The following is a 25,728-nucleotide window of genomic DNA, read 5'->3' as shown; positions in this document are numbered from 1 at the left end:
TATATGATCCTATCTGGATGGCCCAAGGTGCCCAGTGGAGAGTACAGCAAGTCAATCTAATGTGGCTGCTGTGGTGTGGGGGCTTTTTGCAGGTGGGAGATGTGGGTAGTCTTTTGAGTGCATAAAGCTCCTTCTTTGGTAGGAACGTTTCAAACCATCCTTGAGTAAAAGGGTTTGAATGACGGCTTCCAAATAGTGACAACAGACAGCGGCGGCTCTAGACATTTCGCCGCCCCAAGCAGGGTAGCATGCTGCGGGGGACGCTCTGCCGGTCGCCGAGAGGGCGGCAGGCGGCTCTGGTGGACCTCCCACAGGCGTGCCTGCAGGGGGTCCGCTGGTCCCGCGGCTTTGGTGGACCGGAGCCGTGGGACCAGCGGACCCTCCTCAGGCATGCCTGCAGGAGGTCCACCGGAGCCACCTGCCGCCTTCCTGGTGACCGACAAAGCGCCCCCCGCAGCATGCCACCCCAAGCACACACTTGGCGTGCTGGGGCCTGGAGCCGCCCCTGACAACAGATATCGCATTGAGCCAGTGGGATTTTTGTTTGTGTGTTGTTAGTTAAACGTATGACATACCCATAATATCAGACTGTGACAGGAAAGAGAATAGCTGGTGCATCTTTATCAGGCTCTGTCTAGTGGGTTGAGTCCCTTGGCTAGTACATGTCAAGCCCTGCCTTTACCTTCCATAAAAGTATATGTAACTCCCCAGTCTTTGGCTGCAGAAGCCTGGGGGTTTGTTGGACATGAATCCCTTCTCTCTAATGAGCCCCTGAAGAGTGAGACAGATGGCGAACTCCTCAGAACATCATTTCCGTGTGTGTGTGAAAGTTGACATAATCTTCCTAGGCTGTTCATTAACTATTAATATTCATTAGCTGAGAAGGGCAGGAATGTGTCTGTAGTGATTAGCAGAACAAAAGTGGTTGTATCAGTGTGTGTGATTCAGAGCTTTCTAATTAAGGGCCTTTGCCCTCCATCTGACTGTTCAAGAAACAGAGCTGTGGGATTGGACTGTGCAAATCTAATGTGTTACTATTAGCATCCTGGCTTTGCTAGGTGTTCACTGGCAAATTGAAAGGCTGAAATTAGAAAGTCTTGGCCAAAGGGAATTCCCTGTTCAGTAACTGGGCATCAGCTTAAGGAAATGCCAGACACTCCCATGCAGGATCAATACTGCCAATGCTATGCAAGCAGCACTCTGTCCAGAGCGCAGAAATAGCTGTGAATCAATAAAAACAAGCACAAGTGTTTAGCTCCCGGACATTCTCCTAATGGAAAATGTAGCAGGGATTTCCCCTATCTCTGTTGTAGAAGGAGTTCTCCAAAATGTACGAGTTTAACCATTTGTTTGATGGCCAAACAATCCAGATTCACCCTCATCAAATGCACATGTTTTGCTGAAGCCCCAGGTGCATCCTTACATTCCATTGACTTCATGGGCCACAGCTGAGGTACTTAGATTGTTAGCTGTCTGGTACAAGGTGGCACATTGTCTGGAGTGGTTCACGACAGACTGTCAAAAGGCAGGGCAGCCACCTCAGACTGGTTGGACATTCTGTAATTAATTTCACCAACCCATTAACAAGTGTGAACTCCTAAAGCACCTCAGTAGTCTTACCATGGAATCACAGACAGTCCCCTTGGGCATCCCAGTCTATCTGATCACCTGGGCAAGCCGGGCTAAGTAATAGGTGGTTGCCATACACCAAAGATCTCAAAAGTTTCAGGTTACTCTCAGTCCCAAGAGATCAGGCACTTACCCCAGGTCAGATCTCAAAGACAACACTTGTCAGTCGTATCGTAAACTAACTAAGGCTTCATTAACTAGGAAAAAGAAATGAGAGTTATTTACAGGTTAAAGCAGGCAAACATATAAACACAAACGAGTTGCAGTCTATAGTTTTAAAAGGTGGCAGAGCTGTAGTAATCTGTCAGTACTGAATGTCTTTTAGGGCTACCCCAGATTGAAAAATGTTCTTGTTCACTATCTTTATTTCCTTCTTTCAGAATTCAAGCTGATGGGATGAGCCCTTTTGCACATAGCCTGTGCTGGGGCAATTAGAAAAGATTTTGTATTGTAATGTTCCACAGTGGCCCATTTAGTTTTGATAGTCCTCCCTGGTGGGCAAGAGATGATCCCTTCTGACAGGCTGACCGGTTCAGGGCGAACACTTTTTACAGTTATAAAGCAAAAACTTAAATATTACTTTATAGCATGTGATAAAGATATTGTAAGTGAGATTATTGCATGCAGCAATGTACGAGCATTTCATAAAGTCTAAACACATTGTTATAAGTTCAATACCTAACTTAACCTTACTAAGCCCTGCTCTACGCTACAAACTTACGTTGCAATGACTTTGTTGCTCAGGAGTTTGGAAAATCCACACCGCTGAGTGATGCAGTTAGATCAGCCGAGCTCCTGCTATGGATGATGCTGTGTTGATGGGAGGGCTTCTCCCACCAACATAGTTCCTGCCCTCAGGGAGGTGGAGTACATGCACCGACGGGAGACGCTGTCCCACTGGCATAGGTAGTGTCTTCACGAAGCACTACAGTGGCACCGCTGCAGTGCTGTAAGTGTATACGAGCCACAACACACTGGTGAAACACGTTTACAGCAAGGAATTTGTCTGTGCTTGGCTGAGGCCTAAAGCCTTGGCAAGTCCTGGCACCTGGTTTGCCAGCATCAAGCAGGGACCATCTTTTTGTTCTCTGTCTGTACACCGCCTGGCACAGTAGGATCCTGGTCCATGAATGGGGCTTTTAGGCAGTACAATAACAAATACAAATAATGAAAGCGCAGCGGCAGCAAAGGTGCTAAGTAACTATCGAGAGGGCACGAGGCCACAGCTTCTTGTTTGTGTCTAGATTGGCCCTGGAGCCTCCTTACAATGCTGGTGTGAAAAGAAGACAAAGTTGCACCAAAATAACTAAATGGATTTTAATTCACATCTTTTGTTATTTCCATGAAAGGCTGTGTTATTCCAAAATAGGAATGGCCTGGAATGGCTAGAAATGTAAAACCCAGTTAGTTATTTTTCAGTTTAGCACACCCTAGAGAGACAGATCCCTTCTGGTTAAGGGGAGGTACATGAGGGAGTTTCTTTGAATAACGTTCTACTGTTAGTATTGACATTTCCACATATCACCTCTCTCCATGTGCCAATGTGAGCTCAGGTTCTGAAAGGGAGAGGAAAGGGGATTTCCTTTGGGAGAATTCACAGGTGTGCAGACAAAGTTCATGCATCAGAATCAAATGGTGGGGATGAAATCAACTCAGAAGGGATTGTAGAAATCCTTGAAAGCCTATAAACTTGAGCATCCTCTTGATTTTCTAGCCTTGTGGCTCTGTGTGCGTGGAGAGAAGGCTGGAGTAGGAAACCTTTTCTGTCTCCCCACCACCCACTTTCCACCTTAGTTGGCTCTGTGGGGTTTGTTGATTCAGATACGAAATACATATGTTTGCTCTTACTTCACGAATGGTTCTATTCTTTTCATCCCAAAGGAGAGAAAACAGCATGTGCTCGCCACCTCATTCCCTCCCATCTGTTCCCCCAGCACTCCCAAAACAAAATGAAAAATTTTAGATATCGTATTTTGAAAGAACAGGAGCTTGGCCTCTCAAGGCCTCCACTCTCTTTTAATAAAACTGACACTTTTGCTGGCAAGTAAGCAATCTGGATAAGAGAGGTGGGGGCTGCAGGGGGGATGCAGCAGTTGAGATCTCTAGGTGTTAAAGTTAGCAGCTGGGGTAGGGGGGTGCCGGATTCCAAAAAGAGGTGTCTAGCTAGCATGTACAGGAGGTTGTCAGCTGTGCTGTGGAGGAGGCTGCAGCAGACAGACTGCCTGCCCTAGTACACAGCTGGCCAACAGGGGCCAGGTGCTGAGTGAGATAACAGCCAGAGAGGTCCAGCACGGGAAGAGGAAGGTAAAAGTGAAACCCCAAATCTCACTTGAGGGTTGGTATCTGCTCCTTTGAGGGTGGAGAAAAAGCGAGAAGCACCTTAGGTAAAGACAGTTCCTTTATGGAAATAAAGCAATTGGAGAAGCTGCAACTCCAGGACAAGGGTTTTGGGTGTTTTAAATTAAATTCCCAAAGTCACAGCTACTTTTCCCTTTCTTTCTGTGTCACTGGAGGTAGTGCTTGGCATGGAAAGAGTGTCACTTAAAGATACATTTTAGGACTGAATGAAGAATGAGGTAATGCAATCTTCCCACTGCTTCTTTGAAATTAAAATGGAGATACACTTCATTGCTTCCCCGGGAGGGCCCCTGTTCTAAAGGTCAGCAGGGTGTTGTTGAGATGCTTTGGTATTGTGGTCCATACAGGCATTTGCAAACTCATCAAAATGCCAAGTACAGGTTGGCCACATTCCAGCAATGATAAAAATAAGTGCACAGAGTTGGAATGAATCTGCTTTCAACGCCAGGGTTATTTATTGAAAGTTATACAGAGAACTATCCCATCGAGATATGTATCTGATTTTCAGAGGGAATCCTGCAGAGAACAACCGTAGCAAGTTACCGCTTCAGGAACAGTTGTTGATATGCGTTGCCTATATATCTTTTCACATCATGCGGAACTGCTAGCCCTTGTGTTAAAAGGCTCAGCTAAAACCCCTTTCAAAATTGTTTTCTTGAGTTGTGGAAGACTTGTTGTGTTTTATCATCCAAGAATGTAGGAAAATGTGGTTTCAAGAAATGATGTTAAAGGAGCTGTGCTGTCCAGGTTCATGGTCCTAAAATTCACGGGTTTTTAAAAATTCCACAAATTCAATTACCAGATTTCCCTGTGGGTGCAAGTGTATCGCACCATTCCCTGCTTTGTCTGCCCCATGCTGGTGAGCAGGCAGAAATGGGGGGAAATCCGGATCAGAGACTCCACCTCTATGGCTCACTCAGCGTGGAGGTGTCGTGTACTCTTTCAATATGCTGACATCTCATTGGAGCAAGGCATTGGCTGAGCAGAGTGATTGCCCAACATGCTCAAACCTGTAGGGCAAAACACAGCTAGTAGACCTCACTCTAAGCCCTAACATCCTGGAGATGGGTCCCTTTTAATTTAAAAAGGAAACATTAGTGAAAACTGAGAACCATGGCATCGCTGTAGCATGTCTGGTGAAGATGTGCTATGCCGAGAGCATCTCCTGCTGACATCACGCAGTGTGGACACCGCTTTAAATCGTTGTAACTTGAGTCTCTCTGGGAGGTGTCATTTTCACACCCCCAAGCATCATAAGTTACATTGACTTAAGCAGTTGTGTAGACCAGCCCCCACTTCTGTTTTTCGTACCAATGGTGCCGGAATTTACGATGTTAACCTGAGTCAATAATGTACCAGTTTCCATTCTTGAAACACTAAAAACCTCAACCTCCTTTAATAAACATCAGCTTGCCCTGTAATTGATAACATGTAGGAGTAATGTCACTGTGTATATTGTGGAGTTTTCTTGTGATTAATATTTCACAGGCAAAAGAAGCCTTCTCATTTACATACTTGTGAATAATTTAGATTTATATAAAAAGTTGCCAGTTCTTTTGCTCTTTTTCAACACAAGTTAAGCTTCTTGTTTGGAGTTTTCTAGTCGCATAGTTATTTGTTCCTTATAGCACATCTCATTGAAAGGGTTTGAAAACGTGTCGTATCAGCCTCTTGTTTCTCACCGGTTGCTCTTGTCATCTGCTGCAGCCCGTTGAGGCTGGAAGCTGAGATTTCCTGGGATGTCATCCGTGCCTGGAATTCAGCACATGTGCAGCCTCTGGTGACGAGAGGTTGAACAGTTCTCAGGTTGCGGATATTCAAAGTCTCTCATTAAGGAGGATGCCAAGAGTTTTTTCTCTCTCATGCCTGGGTTGTTTGGGGAAATATGAGAACCACGGGCCCCCCTTGGAGCATTGTGTGTCAGATGAGGTCAAAATTGTATTTCCCATTTTGTCAAAGAAGGTTGCTCAGAAGGGCATGCTAGAGAGAAGGTCATTAAAGCTGTGGTTATTGAAATTTGAAATGCAGCCCATCCAGTCTCAGGAAACAGAGGTGATCAGATATTACAATGATGGAGCCCATCAAAGCATAGTGGATAGTGGGGGATATAGTGCAACCCATAGGACTATGCATTTGGGTGTTGGCCACATTATATGGATTAAAAACTGCCTAGCAGGTGGGTCTCAAAATATTACTTAAAACAGGGCATCGTCATCGAGCAGGCATGTTACCAGTGGGGTCCTGCAGGGATTGGTTCTTGGCCCTGTGCTATTTAACATCTTTATCAATGACCTGGAAGAAAACATAAAATCATCATTCACAGAGCTTATAGATGACACACAAGAATTGAGGGAGTGGGAAATAATGAAGAGGACAGGTCACCGATTAAAAGTGATCTAGGTCTTTTGGTAAACCGGGCACATGCAAACTATGGGTTTTTTGAATATGGTTAAATGTAAATGTATGCATCTGGGAACAAAGAATGCAGGCCATACTGACAGGCTGAGGGACTCTATCCTGGGAAACAGAGACTGAAAAAAATATGGGGGTTGTAGTGGATAATCAGCTGAATGTGAGCTCCCAGCATGATACTGTGACCAAAAGAGCCAGTGTGATCCTGGGGTACGTAATCAGGAGAATCTCAAGTAGGAGTGGAGAGGTTATTTCATCCTGTGTCCAGTTCTGGTGCTTGCAGTTCAAGAAGGATGTTGATAAATTGGAGAGTGCTCAGAGAAGAGCCACGAGAATGATTCAAGGATTGGAAAACCTATCTGAGAGTGGTAGACTCAAGGAACTCAATCTATTTAGCCTAACAAAGAGAAAATTAGGAGGTGACTTGATCCCAGTCTGTAAGTACCCACATGGGGAACAAATATTTGATCCTGGGCTGAGGAAGGTCTAACACAATCCAAGGCTGGAAGCCGAAGCTAGACAAATTCAGACTGTAAACAAGGTTAAATTTTTTAATACTGAGGATAAATAACCATTGGAACAATTTACCACGGGCTGTGGCGAATCCTCCATTGCTGACCATTTTTAAATCAAGATTGGACGTTTTTCTGACACATGCTCTAGGAATTATTTTAGGGATGTCTGTCCTGTGTTATACAGGAGTTCAGACTAGATGATCACATTTCCTCTGGCCTTAGAATCTATAACTCTGTAAGTCGGTCCATCCGTTCCTACACACCTTTCTCCAATTTGAACTTTAGTCTTGTTGGGCGCTGAAGAAAGGGAAGTCCCTTCTGCAAGATGCAATCTCTCCATGTGTTCCCCCAGCTGGAGGGGACTCCTACGTATGTGAAGCATCCTCTTCAAAATTAGATTTCCATCCCTCTGCCTCTCAAGAAGTGGAATCTCTCACAGCGCCCTTCATTGGTGTGAATTCTCACTCTTTTCAACTTGTGAAATCTCTCATGATGTGAAACCTCCACCTTTGTAAGAAACAAAATTTTCCCCTTACCCTCCTGAAGATCCCAGTGACTATGAAAAGAGCAAATTCCCCACAGCTACCCCAGAGCAAACTTATTAATAATTGGCACCAACTATACCAACGAAAGCCCTACAACTTCTTATCCCTCCCAGTAGAGGAAAATCTGCAGGCTCAGGGATTATTGCTGCTAATCAAACTGAAGAAGATAATTGTCTTCAAACTGGGGTACATGAATGGAAATTTGAGAGCTTTAAAACTGCCTAGCAGAGCCTTGCCTACTTAACTCTATCAGCTATGTAATGGCAGTATCCATTTCAGGCCTCCCAGGTTTATCTTGTCACATGGGCCATAAACAAGATGACAAATGAAAACACTTTGGAGGTGCTTATAAGCTAAACCACTGCCTGCTTGTTTGCTTGGGATGTCTAGCAGCTCTCAGAGCGGCTGGGCAATCCAAAGTAACAGTCTATTTGAATCACAAGATAAAGATGTGAGCTGTCAGCTTAGCTGTGGGTCCTGAATTTTCTGTAATAAGATGAGCCCGTCAATGTCAGTGTCTTCTGATCCTGCAATATGAGGTGAGATCAGGAGAGGGCTCGGTTGTGCTTTTCCAGGAGGGGAAGTAGGTAACAAATTCGGTCTGCATCTGCACAAAACACGGTCATCCCGTTGTCTTCAAAGCAGGCTTACTATTCCTTAGGGTGCTTCAACTTCTGTGCTTCATGCCCTGTCCAGTTCTGGCAGCCTAACCTCTTTCCTTGTGGCAGATGTTTGCTTTGCTAAATGGTGTCAGTGGGCCTCTAATGTCAACCAGAGCATTGCAAGGTATTTAAGTTCCTGCTACTGCTCATTTTGAAGAGCAAGATAAGAAAAATCCCCACTGAATCCCTTTTTGAGAAGGCACCTCTGTGTGTCTCTTTGGGGGCTTTCTAGTGTTAGAATCTTTCACAAAAGGTCCTGATGGAAGCAAGAAAAATGAGGCTGCAATCCTAATCTATTACAGGACTCTTGTGAGTCTTCCGCTGTAATGTACCCATCTTATGTTTGGCACCATGTTCTAATCTGTACTATGAGAGCACCGTGCAAAGATGCTTGTGAAAAGAGAGGAGACAGCAGATTCTATCTTGGTTTGTGTAAAAGAGAACTTGTGCATGTAAGAGAATGCAAACATCTGTGCAATTAAATTCATTTCAGGTTTCCTTGCCCTGGGATTTTTTTGGGGGGGAGAGGTGCGATTTCTGTATGTTCGTATGTATAGAAATCTCTCTGGGAAACCCACAGATCCAGGGTGAGTCAGTCTCCCAGCAGAGGAAGCAAAAGGTAATTCGTATATGGCTTTCTGCTTAAATCAGAACGTTTAGGCACTGTGCTGGCAGCTTGTAGCTAGTGTACAGAAGACCATTCTAATTGAATGCACTGGAATTCTTCCTTGGAGATTACCCCACCAATTAGGAGTTTGCAGAGCCTGCTATTTCCCAAGTCCAAAGTAGCTACCTTACTCTGACATTAGTATTCTGTGTACTTATGCACTGTTGACTCTCTCTGTGGCTTTTACCACTTAATCCTCTCAATGGGAGAAAGGGTGAAAGACAGTTCTTTTGTTGAATAGAAATTGCCATACCAGCACAGATCACTGGTACATATAGTCGGCCAACCTGTCTGTAGTAGGGGTTTGTATCAGATGCTTCAGGATAAGGTAGAGCCCTTGTAATGCTCCAGTGTCATGGGAGGAAATTTCTGCTAGACCCCTGCTGGCAACTAGTTTATGCCCTGAAGCATGAGGATTGAGAGCCATTGTACATGTATTCTAGCTAGTGTAACTGCAAAATGTTCTCCTTATCCAGACACATCACTTTTTTTTAGTCTTGTTGAGCTACTTAACTCAATATCTTGCAGCAGCAAATTCCACAGCTTCACCATTCCTTGTCTAAAAACATGTCCTCTTAATCACATGCAATATTTTGATCTGAGTGGGGATAGGAAATCCTAGATTCCATAGTCCTTTGAAAGCAGTGCTGTGGCCATGCTGGGTGCCCTAACTCACGCCACGCCAGTCTACTCAGGACAATCTTTAGCCTGGTATTTTTGCAGGGTGATGAATAATTTATGGGTCCATCGTCCTGCGGAGAGCTGGTTCCATTTTCCTGTAGAGGCCATCTGGACCTGTTGGAGCATCTGCCAGAAGGGGACTTTGCTGAGCAGAGAGATTCCACTTCCAGCTCAGGGGGGAGCAAGTGTCTTCTATAGCACACCTAGTCCAATGAGTGAGGGACATCGTTTAGAACTCAAGAACAGCTGGTTTGGCCCAATTTTGAGTGAGTGTGTGTGTGATTTTAAGATTCTCCTAGCTCTACTACAAAGTGTCAGATCACAAAACTTGGTGTTTGGCTCTGTCAAGCTCTGCTCGTGTTTATGTGAAGAATAATTTCCATGTCCTGTGTTTTTTCTCAGGAGCAGGGATGGTGGTGGACTGGGAACAAGAGACTGGTCTTCTCATGACATCAGGAGATGTGCGGATTATCCGGATCTGGGACACAGATCGAGAAATGAAAGTACAGGTAACTGCTGCGTGTTTGCCCCTTTAACTCTGTCACTGCTACTGGACCTTACAGGTCTCCCAGCTGACTCCCTGGAATTAGGCACCAAGGAGCGTGTTTCCAGGACGCACACTATCCAGCAATTTAACAAACACAGTTCACAGGTTCTCAAACTGTGGTCTCCAGAGAGTGGACTTGTCACACAATGCTGGCTCTCCCCCTTTTCAGCTGCAAAATCCCATTACGAGACAGCTAAAAATATTCCTAACATTAAAGTGCTTTTCCCTGTAGGAAATTGCAGAAGCTGAATTTTAATGCAGTTGCATTTGAGAGAGGAGGAGAGCAGGCAGTCACAAATGGGAGGCCAGGTGTATGATACGGTCTCCCTGTTACAGTATAGTCATGCTATAAAACACCTGGAGAGGGTAAAGTGCAGTGATGGAGAGGGACAAGCACCCCTCAGATGGCTCTGTAGCTTCAGCTCCTAGAATTCTCTTGAAATTATACAGGGCTAATCCTTAAAACACTGTCATTTTTCGTCCCACCTGCCATCTGAGACCCGATTAGGAAAGCATCCTTATTCAGAAAGGAACTTAAGCATGCACTGAAGTGTTTCCATGGATTCCAAGGCCCCTTTGATCATCTAGTCCAGGGGCTCTCAAACTTCTTTACACCACGACCTCCTTCTGACAACAAAAATTGCTACATGATGCCAGGCAGGGGGGCCAGGGCCAAAGCCAGAGCCCCACCACTCTTGGCAGGGGGGCCAAATCCAAATCCCAAGGGCTTCAGCCCCAGGTGGGGAGGGGGGGAGGTTCTGTAATCTGAGCCACCCCCACATTCAGGGCTTCTGCCTTTGGGTTTTGGCCTCGGGCAGTGGGCTCGGGCTTCAGCCCTGGGCCCCACCAAGGCTAGTGCCAGCCCTTGGCAACCCCGTTAAAATGGGGTCCTGACCTACAGTTTGAGAACCGCTGATCTAGTCTGAACTCCTGTGTAACACAGGCTGCAGAACGTCCCCAAAATAAATCTTTTTTTAGAAAAATATCTACTCTTGATTTAAAGGGGGAGGGATAGCTCAGTGGTTTGAGCACTGGCCTGCTAAACCCAGGGTTGTGAGTTCAATCCTTGAGGGGGTCACTTAGGGATCTGGGGCAAAAATTGGCCCTGCTAGTGAAGGCAGGGGACTGGACTCAATGACCTTTCAAGGTCCCTCCCTGTTCTAGGAGATTGATATATCTCCAATAAAAAAAAAACCAAACTATCAGCAAGAGAGAATCCACCACAACTTTTGGTGAATTGTCCATTGGTTATTTACTTTCACCGTTATCATTCTCCTGGCTCTTCTCTGAACCCTGTTCAATTTATCAGGGCTTTCCTGAACCAGGGCGTGCATGCTTAGGATGGCATCTGTCTGAGACATTATCTGATCTCACACCAGGCAAGTAAAGTCAGTGGAGTTACTGACTTACACCAATATGACTGAGATCAGAATCTGGCCCAGTACCATGTGGCCACAGACTATAAAGCATTGGAAGTGCCCACTGCTTCTGCAAATGGCTGCATGGCATCAACCATCTCTTAGACCAGTGGTTCTCAGCCAGGGGTACGCAAAGGTCTTCCAAGGGGTACGTCAACTCATTTTATTTGCCTAGTTTTACAACAGGCACTAGAGCTCTACAATAGGACTGGGATCCCGCAGCTGCTGCGAGACCCACTGCCATAACAGCAGGAGAGGAATAAAAATTCAACAATCAATGTGGGAGCGCGTGGGAGTGAGTATTACAGAGCGTGATGGGAGCAGGGTTTAAAAAATAGTCCTCTCGCACCACAAACAACATGAATACTCCAGCCAGCAGCCACCGCTCTCCAGCTGCCCTGGTCCGAAGGCAGCACTGCCGCCAGCAGCAGCTCAGAAGGGTAACGCAGTATGGTATTGCCATTCTTACTTCTGCGCTGCTGCTGACAGCGGTCCTGTCGTCAGAGCTGGGCAGCCGGACAGTGAGGTGAAACTTGGGGTATGCAAGACAAATCAGACTCCTGAAAGGGGTGCAGTAGTCTGGGAAGATTTCCTTTCAGATCTATGGGGCTCTGTTGAATTTGCCTTTCAGGACTCCAAGGCTTACCATTACTTTCATAACAATCAAATGCTTCCCACCTTTAAAATGCTTCTGCACCAAAGCACATATATTTCCATTTAAAATAAATGAGGACAAAAACTGTCAGCTTGCATGTCAACTGTGATCCAATTAAAATGATGTTTAGGTATGTAAGGAGAAGCAGCAGATCTGCAAGAATAAAGTCACCATGCAGGGGAAAATGAAAACTAGTCTCCAAAGCTTTTAGAAATTAATTACCTCTCAATGAACATTAATTATCACACTTCTGACCCTGCAATGCAGCATAATTAAGCCTATGCTAATCTTAATTATTTTCAAACATTATTTTATCTGTGTAAATTAGGGAACGTCAGAAATCAGTAGGGTGAAAATATTTTAAATTAGAATCGTTAATGATTGTATTGAGAGTATCGGAAAGCGTTCTAGTTCTCTTTTTTTTTTTAATTGTGCAAATTGGATTTGTGGAGATCCTGACAATCAAAACTTCCTCAGTCACTCTACAAAGCTGAGATTCAGCACCAAGAGCAGGGGAGCCATGTAATCCAAGCTAATAAAGATGCCTTCCCACCCTTTGAACCACTGCGAGAATTCCTTTGGGGGCACGTTGCATATAGTGGTGGAGCAAGTACTTTCTTTCCACACTAGCTGCATGTTCCTGGCACAGAGAATAAAATCCAGACGTGGATCTTATGGAGTTAGAATAACCGTGTAAAAACAGCCCCCAAAGTTAGTTGTCTCTAGCAAACAGTTAATTCAGCAAAGGCTGCAATGACAGTTAGAGAAGGTGAATGCGCACAGGAACAAAACCAGGATTTGGGTGTGAAATTAGCTAATGCAATTCCATAGTGCCTCTTCGATTGTTACCCTGGCTTGAAAATGTTGCTCCATTTTAGCTGTTTAATTCTTTTTCCCAGTTGAACACCTATTGTTCCGACTGATTCTTTTGTTTGTAGCAGATAGAGGGCAAGCTACAGCGTTAGAATAATAATGTAGGGTGTATTTCACCAGTATCCTGGTGCATTACATTCTTATTCTCCAAATCAATACTTTAAAAATGTATGCAGTCTCTGGCTTCTGATGATACTGCAAAAGTGCAAACTGTTTTATCCTAGTGCAGGGAAGTGGAAGAGAGGACTGCTGGGTTCTAGGCGTGGCTTGGCACTGTTGCACTCTGTTATCATACACAGGTCACCTAATGAGACTAGAAATCAGCAGATACTCTTTCACAAACTGGAATTTAAATTCCACCTTTTGTCGCTAATATCCTGGGACCAACATTTCTACAACAACACTGTAAACAGCAAGTTACTTAATGACACGATGCCTTAATGTAGCCATCTGTAAAATGGAAGCAATAATTCCCAGCCTTACAGGGGGGGTTGTAAAGGGTTCTGAGATCCACTGATGAGAGGTGTAAGAGAGAGCCAAAACTCTGATAAAGTAAAAATGGAAATGACAAAGCAGAATGACTGTTACTACCCAGAATGACTCTAATTATGACTAATGGGAGACATTTTCTGGCAAATTGATTTTATTTTTTCCAGAGGACAAAGAGGGTTTCAGAACTAATGGCAGATTAAGTGCTCACATGGTATATATCAGCAGTTGGCAACCTGCGGCACGCATGCCAAAGGCAGCATGTGAAACCGTAGATTAATGAAGACTTGGCACACCACTTCCCAAAGGTTGCCAAGCCCTGGTATATATTGTGGTATACAGTAGAAACCTGTGAAATGAAAAGGCCTCCTGTTGTACCAAAGCTTTTCTTAGCAGGTCTGTTACTTCTAGGTGACCTCCATTGCCAAGGTAACAGCTCTTCCAGGAAATAGATTTTGGTTTGATGCATGGAAATGTCTCCCTCTTAACAGATCTATTCTTTGATCAGACCCAGTGTTCTACTGCCTTTCAGTCCTCTACAAGTTTGTTACTCCTTTCTCAGAGGCAGGTTCAAACCGCCTCGCAAGATTTGTCTGTGTTTGGATTTGGACTCTGCAGGTCCGTCCCTTTAACAGGAGTTTAAGTAGATGCTGCTGCCTATAGCATGTGCTGTGTCTCCCCTTTTCATATAGGTTTGGTTTCTTTTTTACATGTCTGACTTAACTGCAAGCTATTTATTTTCAGCAAGCGTGTCTCTCTTCAGTGGCTCATCTCCTCCTGCTTTTTTATTATCCACCCTGCTTTTCTAGCAGCATTTACAACCAACAGAAGCTGAAGATGGTTTATGGAAGGAATTTCTTGCAGACATTTATCTTAATTAATTAGGTGTTTTTAGAAGGAGAATAACAGTGATTCTTTCTTTGTGAAATAGACTTTTTCCTTTATTTTGGTGTGTGAAGTTTAATTATTCCCAAAAGCTGATCTCTGAACAGCGCGTGTTGTGCTGCCACAAAGGACACCCACATTTGTGTCTCGCTGCCCAGGCTGAGCTTTGAGTTTGGGGCAGTGACTCGTTCAGGCTGCAGAGACAGTCCTGATTCAGCGACCCCATACTCACCGCTCATTGATTCCTGTCATTGCCTTGACAACAGCCTGGCAGAAAGCTAGCCATCCCTGGGTGTGTCTACACAGTGTTTTGGAGTGAGCCTCTTAGCCTGGGTCTGCAGACTTGAGTTAGCAGGGCTTGCGCGAGCGCTCTAAAAATACTGGTGTGACAGCTCTTTGAATTTGTTACTCTGGTTCTGAAGCCCACCCCCTTCCCTAGGCTTCGGAGCCTGAGCTCCAGGCCAAGCCATAACTTCCAAGTGCTGTCTACACAGCTGCTTCTAAAGCACCAGCCCAAATCCTGAGCTCGGAGGCTCCTTCTGAAATGCTGTGTAGACATATTCCTTTTGTCCCAGCTGGCGGTTCAGTTCTGCCCGCATGTGAGCGCAGAACTGCAGGGTTAATAACCTTACGGGGGGGAGGAATGTGTGAAAATCACAATTTAAATTGGTTTGTGATCAGGGTAAAGGAGAGAGGAGATTCCTTGAAACACATAGGCGAGCCTGGGTCCAGCAGAAGGCCCTTTTGAAGGTAGCTAATGGGTACATCTACACTGCAATCAAAGACCTGCAGCATGGCCATGGTTGTCTCAGTTCAGCTGACTCAGGCTAATGGGGCTCGGGCTGCAGGGCTAAAAATTGAAGTGTAGACAACTGAGGGGGGTGGGTCTCAGAGCCTGGGCACCAGCCTGAGCCCGAATGTCTAGGCTGCAATTTTTAGTCCCACAGCCTGAGCCCCGCAAGCCCAAGTTGTTTGGCTCTGAGACTCGGTGCCACGGATTTTTTATTGCCATGTAGATATACCCAATGTTTCCTCTTTTGGGCTGTGGACTTTGGAGGACCTTTACTCTTTCAGCCTGGTTTGTGTGTGTGCTTTGCCCCTAGGATATCCCCACAGGAGCTGACAGCTGTGTGACCAGCCTGTCGTGTGACTCGCACCGCTCGTTGATCGCGGCAGGGCTCGGTGATGGCTCCATCCGTGTCTATGACAGGAGAATGGCTCTGAGTGAATGGTAACTACCTGCAGTTTCCCCTTTAGTCCACTGCAGTCCCCCTGACTGGCAAATGGTCTCCTCTCTGAGTCTCACTGGTCTTTTTTCGTAAAGGCTCCACGTTCGCAGTGCACTTTCCAGCTGTCACACTGGCTTCAGTAACTAGAATGTGTCACTGAAAGAATTTGTAATGTTTCAGTGAGCCCTTTATCACCTTCATTATAGTACATGTGTGCCCAGTCCCATTCGTTAATATTGTCCCACCTCAGCAACCTTGCTGGAAGCCTGTTCGTTCAGGGATTTTCTCAGCTGACTCAGAGCTCTGTGGTGCTTGCCTGCATAGTGACAAGGGTCATGCCCTGCATCATTAGACCCCCAGGTTTGCTAACAAAGGCCAGAGGTGTGAGAAGGAGTGGCCCTTTTCTTCACCTCCATGATTTCAACCAGCAGGACTCAGAAGGTCCAGCTGCAGATATTGGAGGTGCTCACTGTGCCTCCTCAGATTTCCTTCCAAAAAGTTTCCCCTTTCTCTGCTTGCTCCTCAGCCGTGTCATGACCTACCGGGAGCACACAGCCTGGGTCGTGAAAGCATATTTGCAGAAACATCCTGAAGGCAACATCATGAGCGTCAGGTAAAAGGGTCTTGAATACTGGAGACATTTTCCTCTCCCTTTAAAAACTGGTCACTGATATGTCCACACCAAAGAAGGTAAAACTCTGCACTTTTCATTTCAGCTCAGCAGTTAACTCCTGCTCCAAAAGTTGGTGAGGGAAGGGAGGGAGAAGGAACGAAACCTGTAGCCTACCTGGGAGTGCATGAGGGGGTTCTAGAAGACATTATATGCTCTGTTTCTGCCTCCTTGTTGCAAATGGCCTTGTGGGGGTTATAAGTGAGAGGACAGAAGAGAGGACGTTCACTCTGCATCCCCTGGGCATATTGCTTGCTGGATTACTTCGCCATCTAGCAATTTTCTACACATAAATCCATTTCTGCTGCTCAGTAAATACTGTGTGGAGAGCAGCCGATATTTATTTGCCTGTTAAAGGGACAGCAGAATACAATTTACGGTCACAAAGCTGCACTTTGTCCACAGAGATGCTCTTCTTCCTTGTTTACAGAATGTAAACAGAACATAATTCTCCAGGATGTAATGCTTTCCTGAGGCAGGGGATAGAGTGGCAAAATTTATCACGATTTTTAGAAAGGGGCTTAAATGGTGCAGCTGCCAGATTTGTAGTGCTCCCATATTAGAGTTTTTAATCTTCCTCATAATCTCCCTCAGCAATCCCAGGGAGCCAGGTTGGCATCCCTGCCTTGCATGCCTCTGTCTGAAGGAGCAAACATTTGCTTCCTCTCCTCCACATCCTCCTCAGCAGTGTCAGAAAGACAGGAGAAAATCTCTGGTCTCCCATCCCAAAGCAACTGGACTCTGGTCAAACAAGCCATCCTGCAGTTCATTTCCTCTCCAGAAAGGAATGCCTTCGGGCTTGGAATAACTACAGTATCCATGAAGAGTGGCTTTTGTAAAAGAATTATCACTAGCAACTGGTTCCAGTATAACTATGTCCTGAAATGCCTGAGACATTTGTGTGGCCAGCTTCACATAGCAAGAAGTCACCAGACAAACCCTGACACACACATGCATGCGCGCGCACACACACGCACACAGGAGAGAATAGTCACAAAAGCATTCACAAGCAGCTCAATAGTGTTAATAAAATCTATTCCATGCTCTTATTACATTTTATTGCACACCAGAAGCAACTGCAACAGTACACCGTTGGCATTAGGACGGTGCCCTCTGCTCATTGGGAAGGAAACTGCAGCCCTCTGCTCATTGGGAAGAATGCTCTGTACATGGCAGCCCAGCACGGCTGGGGTTGGTTAATTTCAGCTGAGCCGCCCTTTCTTGCCAGCCTGGATTTGAGCCGACAGGTTAGTAGAAGAAAGAGCCCAGAGCCGGGGGAAGGAGAGCAATTGCCTCACCTGAGCTTGGTGCTTCAGGGCGCCAAGAAAGTAGATTTAAAAACAAAAATCTGCTAAATGGACCCCTTCCCTCCACTTCCAGGGTTTGATTTCTGAAAAGAGCTGGGCAGCTAGCCCCAGGCCAAGCCAGGGGAAGGAGTAAAGGGGAACTGAAATCAAGCTAGCTCTGCCTTTGATCCTGTAGTAAGGGCTTCATCCCTGGAGACACGGTGCCCCCCCGCACCCCATTGGGGCACATAGTCCTGTCTCATCCCACCCCATCTTCCATTCATGCAGCTCTCCTCGCTGGCTAACCTGCCTCCCCCGCCCAGCCCGCTTCATTAGCCGGCATTCCCTACATCACAGGGTGTGCTGCCTACTATGGAACAGCAAGAAAGAACATTTGGGTAAAAACAAGCCCTGGCAAATGTGCTGCGCTCTCCAGTGTGTGCCTGGCTTTAGCAAAATATTTAATTAGCCTCTGCAGACTTCATTTCCTCGCCTGCAGATTATAGTGATCTCAGCCCAAGCAGCCCTGGGATGCGATTTCTTCCGAGGACACGCTCCATTGAGACGTAATGACACTGACTTTGGGTGCAACAGAAAGTAGTAAGAAGAGCACAGAATGGATTTTATCAACACTCTTGAACTGTTTGTGAATGATTTAGTCACTATACATATTGGTGATGTCTTTCTCTGAATGGCACTGTGATTGGCGTGACAGTCGCTAGATTTATCACTGGTCCCTTGGACACTTATTTTCTCGCTAGGGAAACCAAAAAGTCACTAAATCTAGTGATAAAGTCGCTAAGTTGGCAACGCTGGCAATAATTACCCAGCGGAATCCTAGAGGACCCTCATCTGGATCTAAAAGCACGAGAGAATGAGTTTATAACCTAGAATTGACCATTGTAACCAGATCACCAGGGGAAGCTCACTCATATGACTGAAGGGATGATGACACCTAGGCTGGATAGTCATGTGGTCCTTTGTCCAGCCATTTTGATCTAGCCACTAGGGCCATGATTAGTTTGTCCTATTCTCTAATAGCCCTTTAAGGATTCTTATTCCAAAGTCTCAGCCTTACAGATTCATAGAGTATTGCAAGAGGTAGGCCTAGCTAGCTGTGCCTTAGACTCACTTCCTAATTGTGCTTAATTGTGGGGAAAATACGTCAGTTGCGGGGAGGGGAGCGGGAACAGCATGTCTGGTATAGAGCGCTACTTGTGCCCATAGAGTAACCTAGCTTTAATAATCCCTCTGCTTAAGGAATAATCAGCAACCGAGTTTTTAAATTTTCATCTGATCTCAAAACTCCATTGTTTGGGGCTGGGTCTAGTTCCTTGAAACACTCCAGCCCCCGCTTGTGCAGACTGAACTTTCTATGAAGGTTCAAACATCTTTACCTAAGCACCACAGTTCAGAAAAAGTTGTGTTAAAGGTGATCAGTGTCTTTCTAAGTACTGCTGGTTCAGGATCACTTTCTCTATTGATTATCACTGGACGCCTCAGCAGCATTAGCGCCAGTGGAGTCTGACACCCTCATACTAGTTAGAACCTGCTATTATTCCATTTAAATCTTGCTTATCTCATCACCTGGTGTCTGTTTCATTGGCTCAGAGCAGCCATGAATCTTTTCTGTGTTGCCGCCATACCCTGTTGGCCATATCTAGGGCCAGTTCTGTCCTGCACCGGTAGCTTTGCCTGGATCGACCCGTAGAAGATACAAGCTGTTAATCAGCCTTTGCTGACACCTGCTCCAAAGAGTTCTCTGAACAGCAAGGGACTTATGGACCAGGGTCCAAATAACTGGCATCTTGGGTGGTTGCATAGGAGCCTCTCAGATTACTGCCTGCTGCTGGGCTGGAGCAGTCACACCAGAAGGAAGAAAAGGAACTGGGGCCTCATACACAGCTGCTTGTATTGTGGACGCGACATCCCAGTGAAAGCACTTTTGTCATGTCGATGCGGGTGGGGTGAGATAATAGTCACTCCTGGGGACAGCGAACATTCTTTCCTTTGTGTGTGTGTACAGCACCTCGCCTGCTGTGGATCCTACTGGAAACAGATGATGCTGAGGTGGATACAGTCATGCTGGACGTAGAGTGGGAGAGGTGGTACTGGGCTGAATCTCTCCTCGGGTGTAGACCTTCTGTCAGCGCCACAACCAGGGCAGTGCAGCCGCCCAAGATGCAAAGCCGCGGTGGCAGAGCAATGACAGAATAAAACAGTAGGGGGTGGAAGTAGGCTTGCTCGCCCCGGGCACTAAAATGCCCAGTTATGGCTCTGCCGTGCGTAATGGTGATCTGTTCGCAGGCAAGTGAATGGCCTTTTCTGTGGGGCTTTCGAGGCTGCACTTCCAGTGGGACAGAGTCTAATGTTGTGAACCTCCTCTGTTGATAGTGTGAATGGAGATGTCCGTTTCTTCGACCCCAGGATGCCAGAGTCTGTGAAGGTCCTTCAGATAGTCAAAGGGCTGACCGCCCTGGACATTCACCCACAGGCCAATCTGTTTGCATGGTAGGTTCTGACCCTATCCCACCTCCTCTGTGGAACAGAGAGAAGAAATCCATCATTACAAATATCGTTCATGTCTCTTTTTTTCCCTTTGCTATGACCAGTGCCACTTCGTTCCCATGTGTGCAGTTCAGGTATTTTAACCCTTTTGTGTGTTACTGAAACCTTTGCACTGGTGACTCAGAGTGATGGTGCAGGGTGTTGCTAGTTCTCAGTGTGTCAGACTCCCTACCTAAAGGCAACAGGTTTACGGCTGAGCTGAGCTGGGGCGCCCAGCATCCACCTCACTGTCACTGTGCCATGGTAGCTGTGGGAGAACCACCTTAGGTGAACATGCACTTTCATTGGCTCTGTATATTTTACATCTTGAATTTACAGCATAAGAGGTAAATCCTCAGTTCGAGCCTGTCTGTAAATCTCTCTATGGTCAGGCTGCTGCAGCGTGGATTAAAACCAGTCTCTTTGCTTATAAGAGCACGTGGTACACACTTTTCCTTTATCAATTACTCCTGTCTCCGTAGCCAAGTGGTGGTGAGTAGAAAACCCTTTATGTAGAACAGTATTGAATGAATGCGGTGAGTACATGATGTTCTCTCTTCCTTCCAGTGGCTCAATGAATCAGTTCACTGCAATCTACAATGGGAATGGAGAGCTGATCAACAATATCAAATACTATGATGGATTTATGGGACAGAGAGTCGGAGCCATCAGCTGCCTGGCTTTCCATCCTCATTGGGTCTGTATTTTCTTTTTAACTTTGGAATTTTTTTTGCAGTTCTGCATGCATTTCTGTGAAAAAGGAGCTGGTCACAATGACGAAAGACCTCCCCTTTGTACAGGAGGGTACTGCACAGTCTTGCCCAACACAGTTCTGCAAGTGCACGTTAGTCCCCAATCTGCAACCTAGCTGTTTCAGTCCTCGAAGCCACCCTGCTCTGTCAATGCATTGCCATCCTATCCCAACAGAAGCACATGCAAATATGGCCAGTTGCACCAAAGTGTGCAGTAGTTATTTAATGTGCAGAAATGTCCACTAAGGGCTAGAACAGGACTCCAAACTTCTGAGCCACTTTTGCTCACTGGTTGACTGCCGTTTTTTCACTTCACTCTGGAACTGCCTTTTGATTTAGCTTTTTGCTCATGGCAGCTTATGCCAGAGATGTTCTGTAAGGTGTGTTAGCCTAGGACTCAGCTGAGCACACCATCCTATTCTACAGGAGCCAGCTCTCTCCGCCAGCACATACACATGAGACAAGCCAAAATTTAGCCCAGGTTACAGTGCACCTCTCTGTTCTGTGGCTCTTCCTCTAAAACTGATACCATCACCAAATGCCTCGGAAATGGCTGCTCTCTGAACCCGCCTTACCACTGTATAGTACTGTATGTGTGCATGGTGCTGTGCAGCAAAAAAAACTGCTGAAAAAGAAAGAGTTCCTGCACAGTCTAAAGGCACAAGCTCGTAAAATTCAGAACAAAACAGAGTGGAGAGAATCTTGCAATGTGAATGTGTCACAGAGCTGGTGGCTCTGCACTAGTCTTTAGAAGGAGGGGAATGAAGGTGGTTGGCAGTTGTTTAATTAGGAGGTGTCACACATTTGCAGTATGGCCTGAGACGGCTGGAGATGAGAATAGGTGAGGGAGTTGGAAGGCGTAGCAGAAAGTAGCTGGATGGGGAATAGGGAGCAGGTGAAGGTTAAAGGGGACATGTAAGGGGGTGGAGTCATGTTAGAACCTTGTAGGTCAGGACATAAGTGGTTTACGTTTAATGAGAAAGGACAGTGGCATTTGATGAAGGGCCTGAAGCAGTGGACAGAGCAGCGAGAGGAAGGTGAGCTATGATGTGACATGCTATTGGCCCTCCGATTTGGGGCAGGCTGGGGGGACAGGGGTGGGTGTTTCTCTGGATTGCTGGTAGAGGTTATGAGCATTTTACATCCTGAGGAGGAAGACAATAAAGGGGAGCTTGTGCATCTCAGTCTGCTGCTCCTTTACCTTGGGAAATCACCCTGCAAGAAGTCAAACACCTAATGAATGATTTGGTCCTTGGGTTTGGGGGATGGGAAGAGGGGGTTAGCAAGTTTGAAAATTTTGTCTCCTTTAAAATAAACAAAGAAAGCCTCTAGTCCTGGTCTCTTTGAAGCCTGGAATTGCTCCTGGGGGTTCTCACTAGAAGCGCGCCAGTTTTCAATCCAGGGGATTGTTTGTAACAAACACATTTAGAAGAATTATACTAGAAGTTGGCAGCTGATGGCCACCATAATTTTTTCCTTCAGCTGAAACAGTGGCATACTGTGTGCAGACATATAGCCCAAGATAGGTGGAGGAAACAGGCTGTTGTAGCTACCTTGGCAGACCCGGCTAGGAGCTCCCTAGCATCTGGCCAGCGGTGCTCAGAATGCTGCGACTCCCCGCCTGGACTGATATTATCCTGTAGCCCTTTTCCCCTCCCCCCATGACTCCTGCATATTTCACTTGTTTGCTCTCCATCCCACAGCCTCACCTGGCGGTTGGAAGCAATGATTACTACATCTCCGTGTACTCGGTGGAAAAGCGGATCAGATAACAGCAGCCTTATCGGAGAAAGGGAGAGTCCCGGCGGGCTGGGCCATGTCTCACCTGTAATGTATATAGAGAAATGATCGACTTGAATGTTTAGTGTTGGCTGCTGCTGCTGCAACCCATAACTTGAACAGTTTTTTTTCTTCTGACTCAGCTACTGATGATTTGGAGAGGTGGAGAGACAATCTTCTCTTTTCTTTTCAGCCAGAACCTCTGAAAACTACAGAAAAGGAACATTTCTTTTTGTTTTCAATGGTTGCTTCTGTTACAAAGATGGTTCCAAGGCTCCGAAGGACTGGATGAGACGATACCTTTGTGAGGGGCTTTTTATTTCAGTCTTCGTTCCTTTCTTTCATGGGGGTCTAGGTAACTTAAGGAATGAAGTCAGGACTCGCCTACAGCTCCATGTTTTCTCACCCTACCAAGTGACCCCTCTATCTATTAACTATCCTGTGCCAAAGAGCAGCCCCTCTGGCAGGCAACAGGATCCCAGCGCTCTGCCTGCAGAATATCACAGCTAGTCTTGAGCAATCTGTGTGTAACCGAGAGAAGGGAGCCAGGAAATCGTCTGCTGTGCTCGCTGGCCTCCCTCTCTCCAGTGCAGTACGGACAGAGCGAGTGGACAAGCGTGCATGGCAGCAGGAGGAAGAGGGAAGGGGGTTGGAGGTGAGGAGAACAGGAGCCATGTGGAACACTGACAGGCCATAAAGCTCTGCATCCAGATGGAGGAGAAACAAGAAAATGAACAACATCCTCAGTGCCCTAAGGAAACTGGATTGTGTCTGATGTAACTACTTTCTGTTCATGGGCACGTACCTGTGTCAGTGCAGGGGAATGGGGTGAGAGACTTTGGCTTATTCACTCCATTGTTTCAGGAGTCGCTGTCCCTTTGCCCATAGCACAGCCCCAAAGCACACGAGATGTCCTGACAACTGCACAGACAGAGAGAGGGCTTGTTCTACCCCTGCCTTAAACCATAGGCTTTCATTTTTCTCAGAAGTGCTAATATTCTGCTAGCTAATAAACATGACTGTATGCACCCAGCTGTATACATGTGCATTTGCATGCACCTTGGTCTATATGCATCCGGGCACATTTGTATGTGTCCGTATGAACCCAGGCAGATATGCATTGCATTGGCACGTCCTTGTGTGTCTACACATCTGGCATCCACGTGTATGTTCTGATTACAAGAGAATCACTGCCGTCCTGGAGGGAGAGGGGCCAACAGCAGATCATTCTGCCTCGTGCAAGGCCATCTTGTCCCCAGCTCTAGGGAAAGCTGATACCCTCGCCCACGCCTTTCATGCCTGTCGGTAATGAAGATTCCTGTCCCTTGGAATCCATAATGTGTCTGGAGACTGATTTGAGGAAAGAGGTGGCAAAGCTGAAGGGAGCATTCCCCCAATAAAGTACTGTCTAGATGTGAATCAGCTGGGCGGGAAGAACAAAACCCTGTAAAGTAACAATGATGATGCTAAGCTATCCAAATCTAGGAAAACTCTCTCCGTTCTGGTGCTGGCCTCACTGTTACTCACAGGCCAGCAGAGATGCCTAAGTCAATGACAGTAGTGTTAATGAGAAAAGAAATGAACAACAATGTTGCTGCTTTTTGTTGTGGGCAGTAGCTTCACCTCCCACACTGAACTCAGCTGGGGATGGCTGACCTTGTCGCTGCCCATAACATGCCACATCATTTTGCTTCCGGAGATGCTCATTCAGCCTGTATGCAGCCAGGCAATGCCATGGCATCAGAATCGGCCAGGATCCTATTGTGCTCTGCCATTAAAAGTCAAATAGTAAAACGCTGCTGTCTGCAAATCTCAAAGTATTCCTGTTGCAAGGTGACTTGAACTGTGGGCACAGAGGCAGGTACCCCAGCTGGGGCACTCTCCCCACTCGCAAGCACAACTGCAGTCTTCTCTACCCTGTGGTGATCCACCGGCCGCCTCACAGGATGCTGAATTGAAAGCAGTGGAAGGAAATCTGGAGGAGCTGCTGTTTTACCTAAAAGTCTGTGTTTTTCTAAGATGTGGACTACCAAAAGTTAGTGATTGGCTAAAAAAAAAAAATTGCCTCTCTTGGTGGCCCATTGAGCTACTGTTCTACACAGATTTACTTGCCCCAGTGTCTGTTGCAGTGATACCAGTCTCGCCCCTCTGATTACCATGCCTGTCCCTCTGCGCGTGGCTCTGAACTCAGGGAATGGCCGAGGACAGGCGTGCTGGCCAGCAAGCATTGAAACAGAGGTTGGGATTTGCAGATAACTGACTAACATGCACTATTTACAAACACCATAGATTTTTAACCTCAATCAGTGGATTTGTTTAAAGAACAAGCGATACCTGGCAAAATGCAAAGGTGAATTGTGGGAAGCTGCTTTGTCTTCATACCAGCATTCCCTGAGCGCCCTCCCAGCCTGTGCAGCCAGGAGTAGGGTTTTTAACTGACTCGGCCTGTTGAGCTTTCATCTAAGCGTATGCGTGTCTGGGCTCTGTTTTCACAGGTCTGATGCAAAAATTCAATCATGAAGTTTAACCAAGGCTCTGGAGAGCATCCTACCTAAGAGTTCCCTTATCTCTATTTATTTTATAAAAATAAAAAAGATATTAAAAAAAATAAACTCTGAGATTGTAATGTGAGAGTAAAATAAATACAAACAATAAATGGTTAATAAAATATAAATGCAGAAACAGCCTGTGGTCAGGTTGTTTTATTGTAACGAATGGGAGGAGTTAGTGTTGCCTAGTCTTGAGAGCAGGAAAAAGGGCTGTGTAAGGTGGGGGGGAAATCATAGAAATGTAGGACTGGAAGGGACCTCAGTTTGTCATCTAGTCTAGTCCCTGCACTGAGGCAGGATTAAGTATTATCTAGATCATCCCTGACAGGTGTTTGTCTAACCTGTTGTTCAAAATCTCCAATGATGGAGATCCCTCAGCCTCCCTGGGTAATTTGTTCCAGTGCTTAACCACCCTGACAATTAGTTTTTCCTAACGTCTAACCTAAATCTTCTTTGCTGCAAGTTAAGCCCATTACTACTTGTCCTGTCCTCAATGGTTAAGGAGAACAATATATGACTATTATTATGTCCCACCTCAGCCTTCTCTTCTCCAGAGTAAAAAAAAAACAAAAAACTTTTT

At 46.0% G+C, this 25,728-nt stretch overlaps 1 protein-coding gene across 3 annotated transcripts in view; it reads left to right on the top strand.

Annotated features, from left to right (window-relative positions):
• RPTOR (regulatory associated protein of MTOR complex 1) overlaps positions 1-25,283 on the top strand; it is a 296,305-nt gene extending 271,022 nt beyond the window's left edge. For all 3 annotated transcript variants that reach the window (XM_050920753.1, XM_050920752.1, XM_050920751.1), the window contains 6 exons: positions 9,872-9,978; positions 15,440-15,567; positions 16,092-16,178; positions 19,916-20,032; positions 20,636-20,765; positions 22,524-25,283. In XM_050920753.1, the coding sequence (XP_050776710.1) occupies positions 9,872-9,978; positions 15,440-15,567; positions 16,092-16,178; positions 19,916-20,032; positions 20,636-20,765; positions 22,524-22,592 (638 nt within the window). In that variant the 3' untranslated portion in view covers positions 22,593-25,283. The remainder of the gene's footprint in view (positions 1-9,871; positions 9,979-15,439; positions 15,568-16,091; positions 16,179-19,915; positions 20,033-20,635; positions 20,766-22,523) is intronic.
• Positions 25,284-25,728: the final 445 nt, after the last annotated feature.

Source organism: Gopherus flavomarginatus, chromosome 12 (assembly GCF_025201925.1).
Source record: "Gopherus flavomarginatus isolate rGopFla2 chromosome 12, rGopFla2.mat.asm, whole genome shotgun sequence".
NCBI lineage: Eukaryota > Metazoa > Chordata > Testudines > Testudinidae > Gopherus > Gopherus flavomarginatus.
This window is presented reverse-complemented; position numbering and strand designations above follow the sequence as displayed.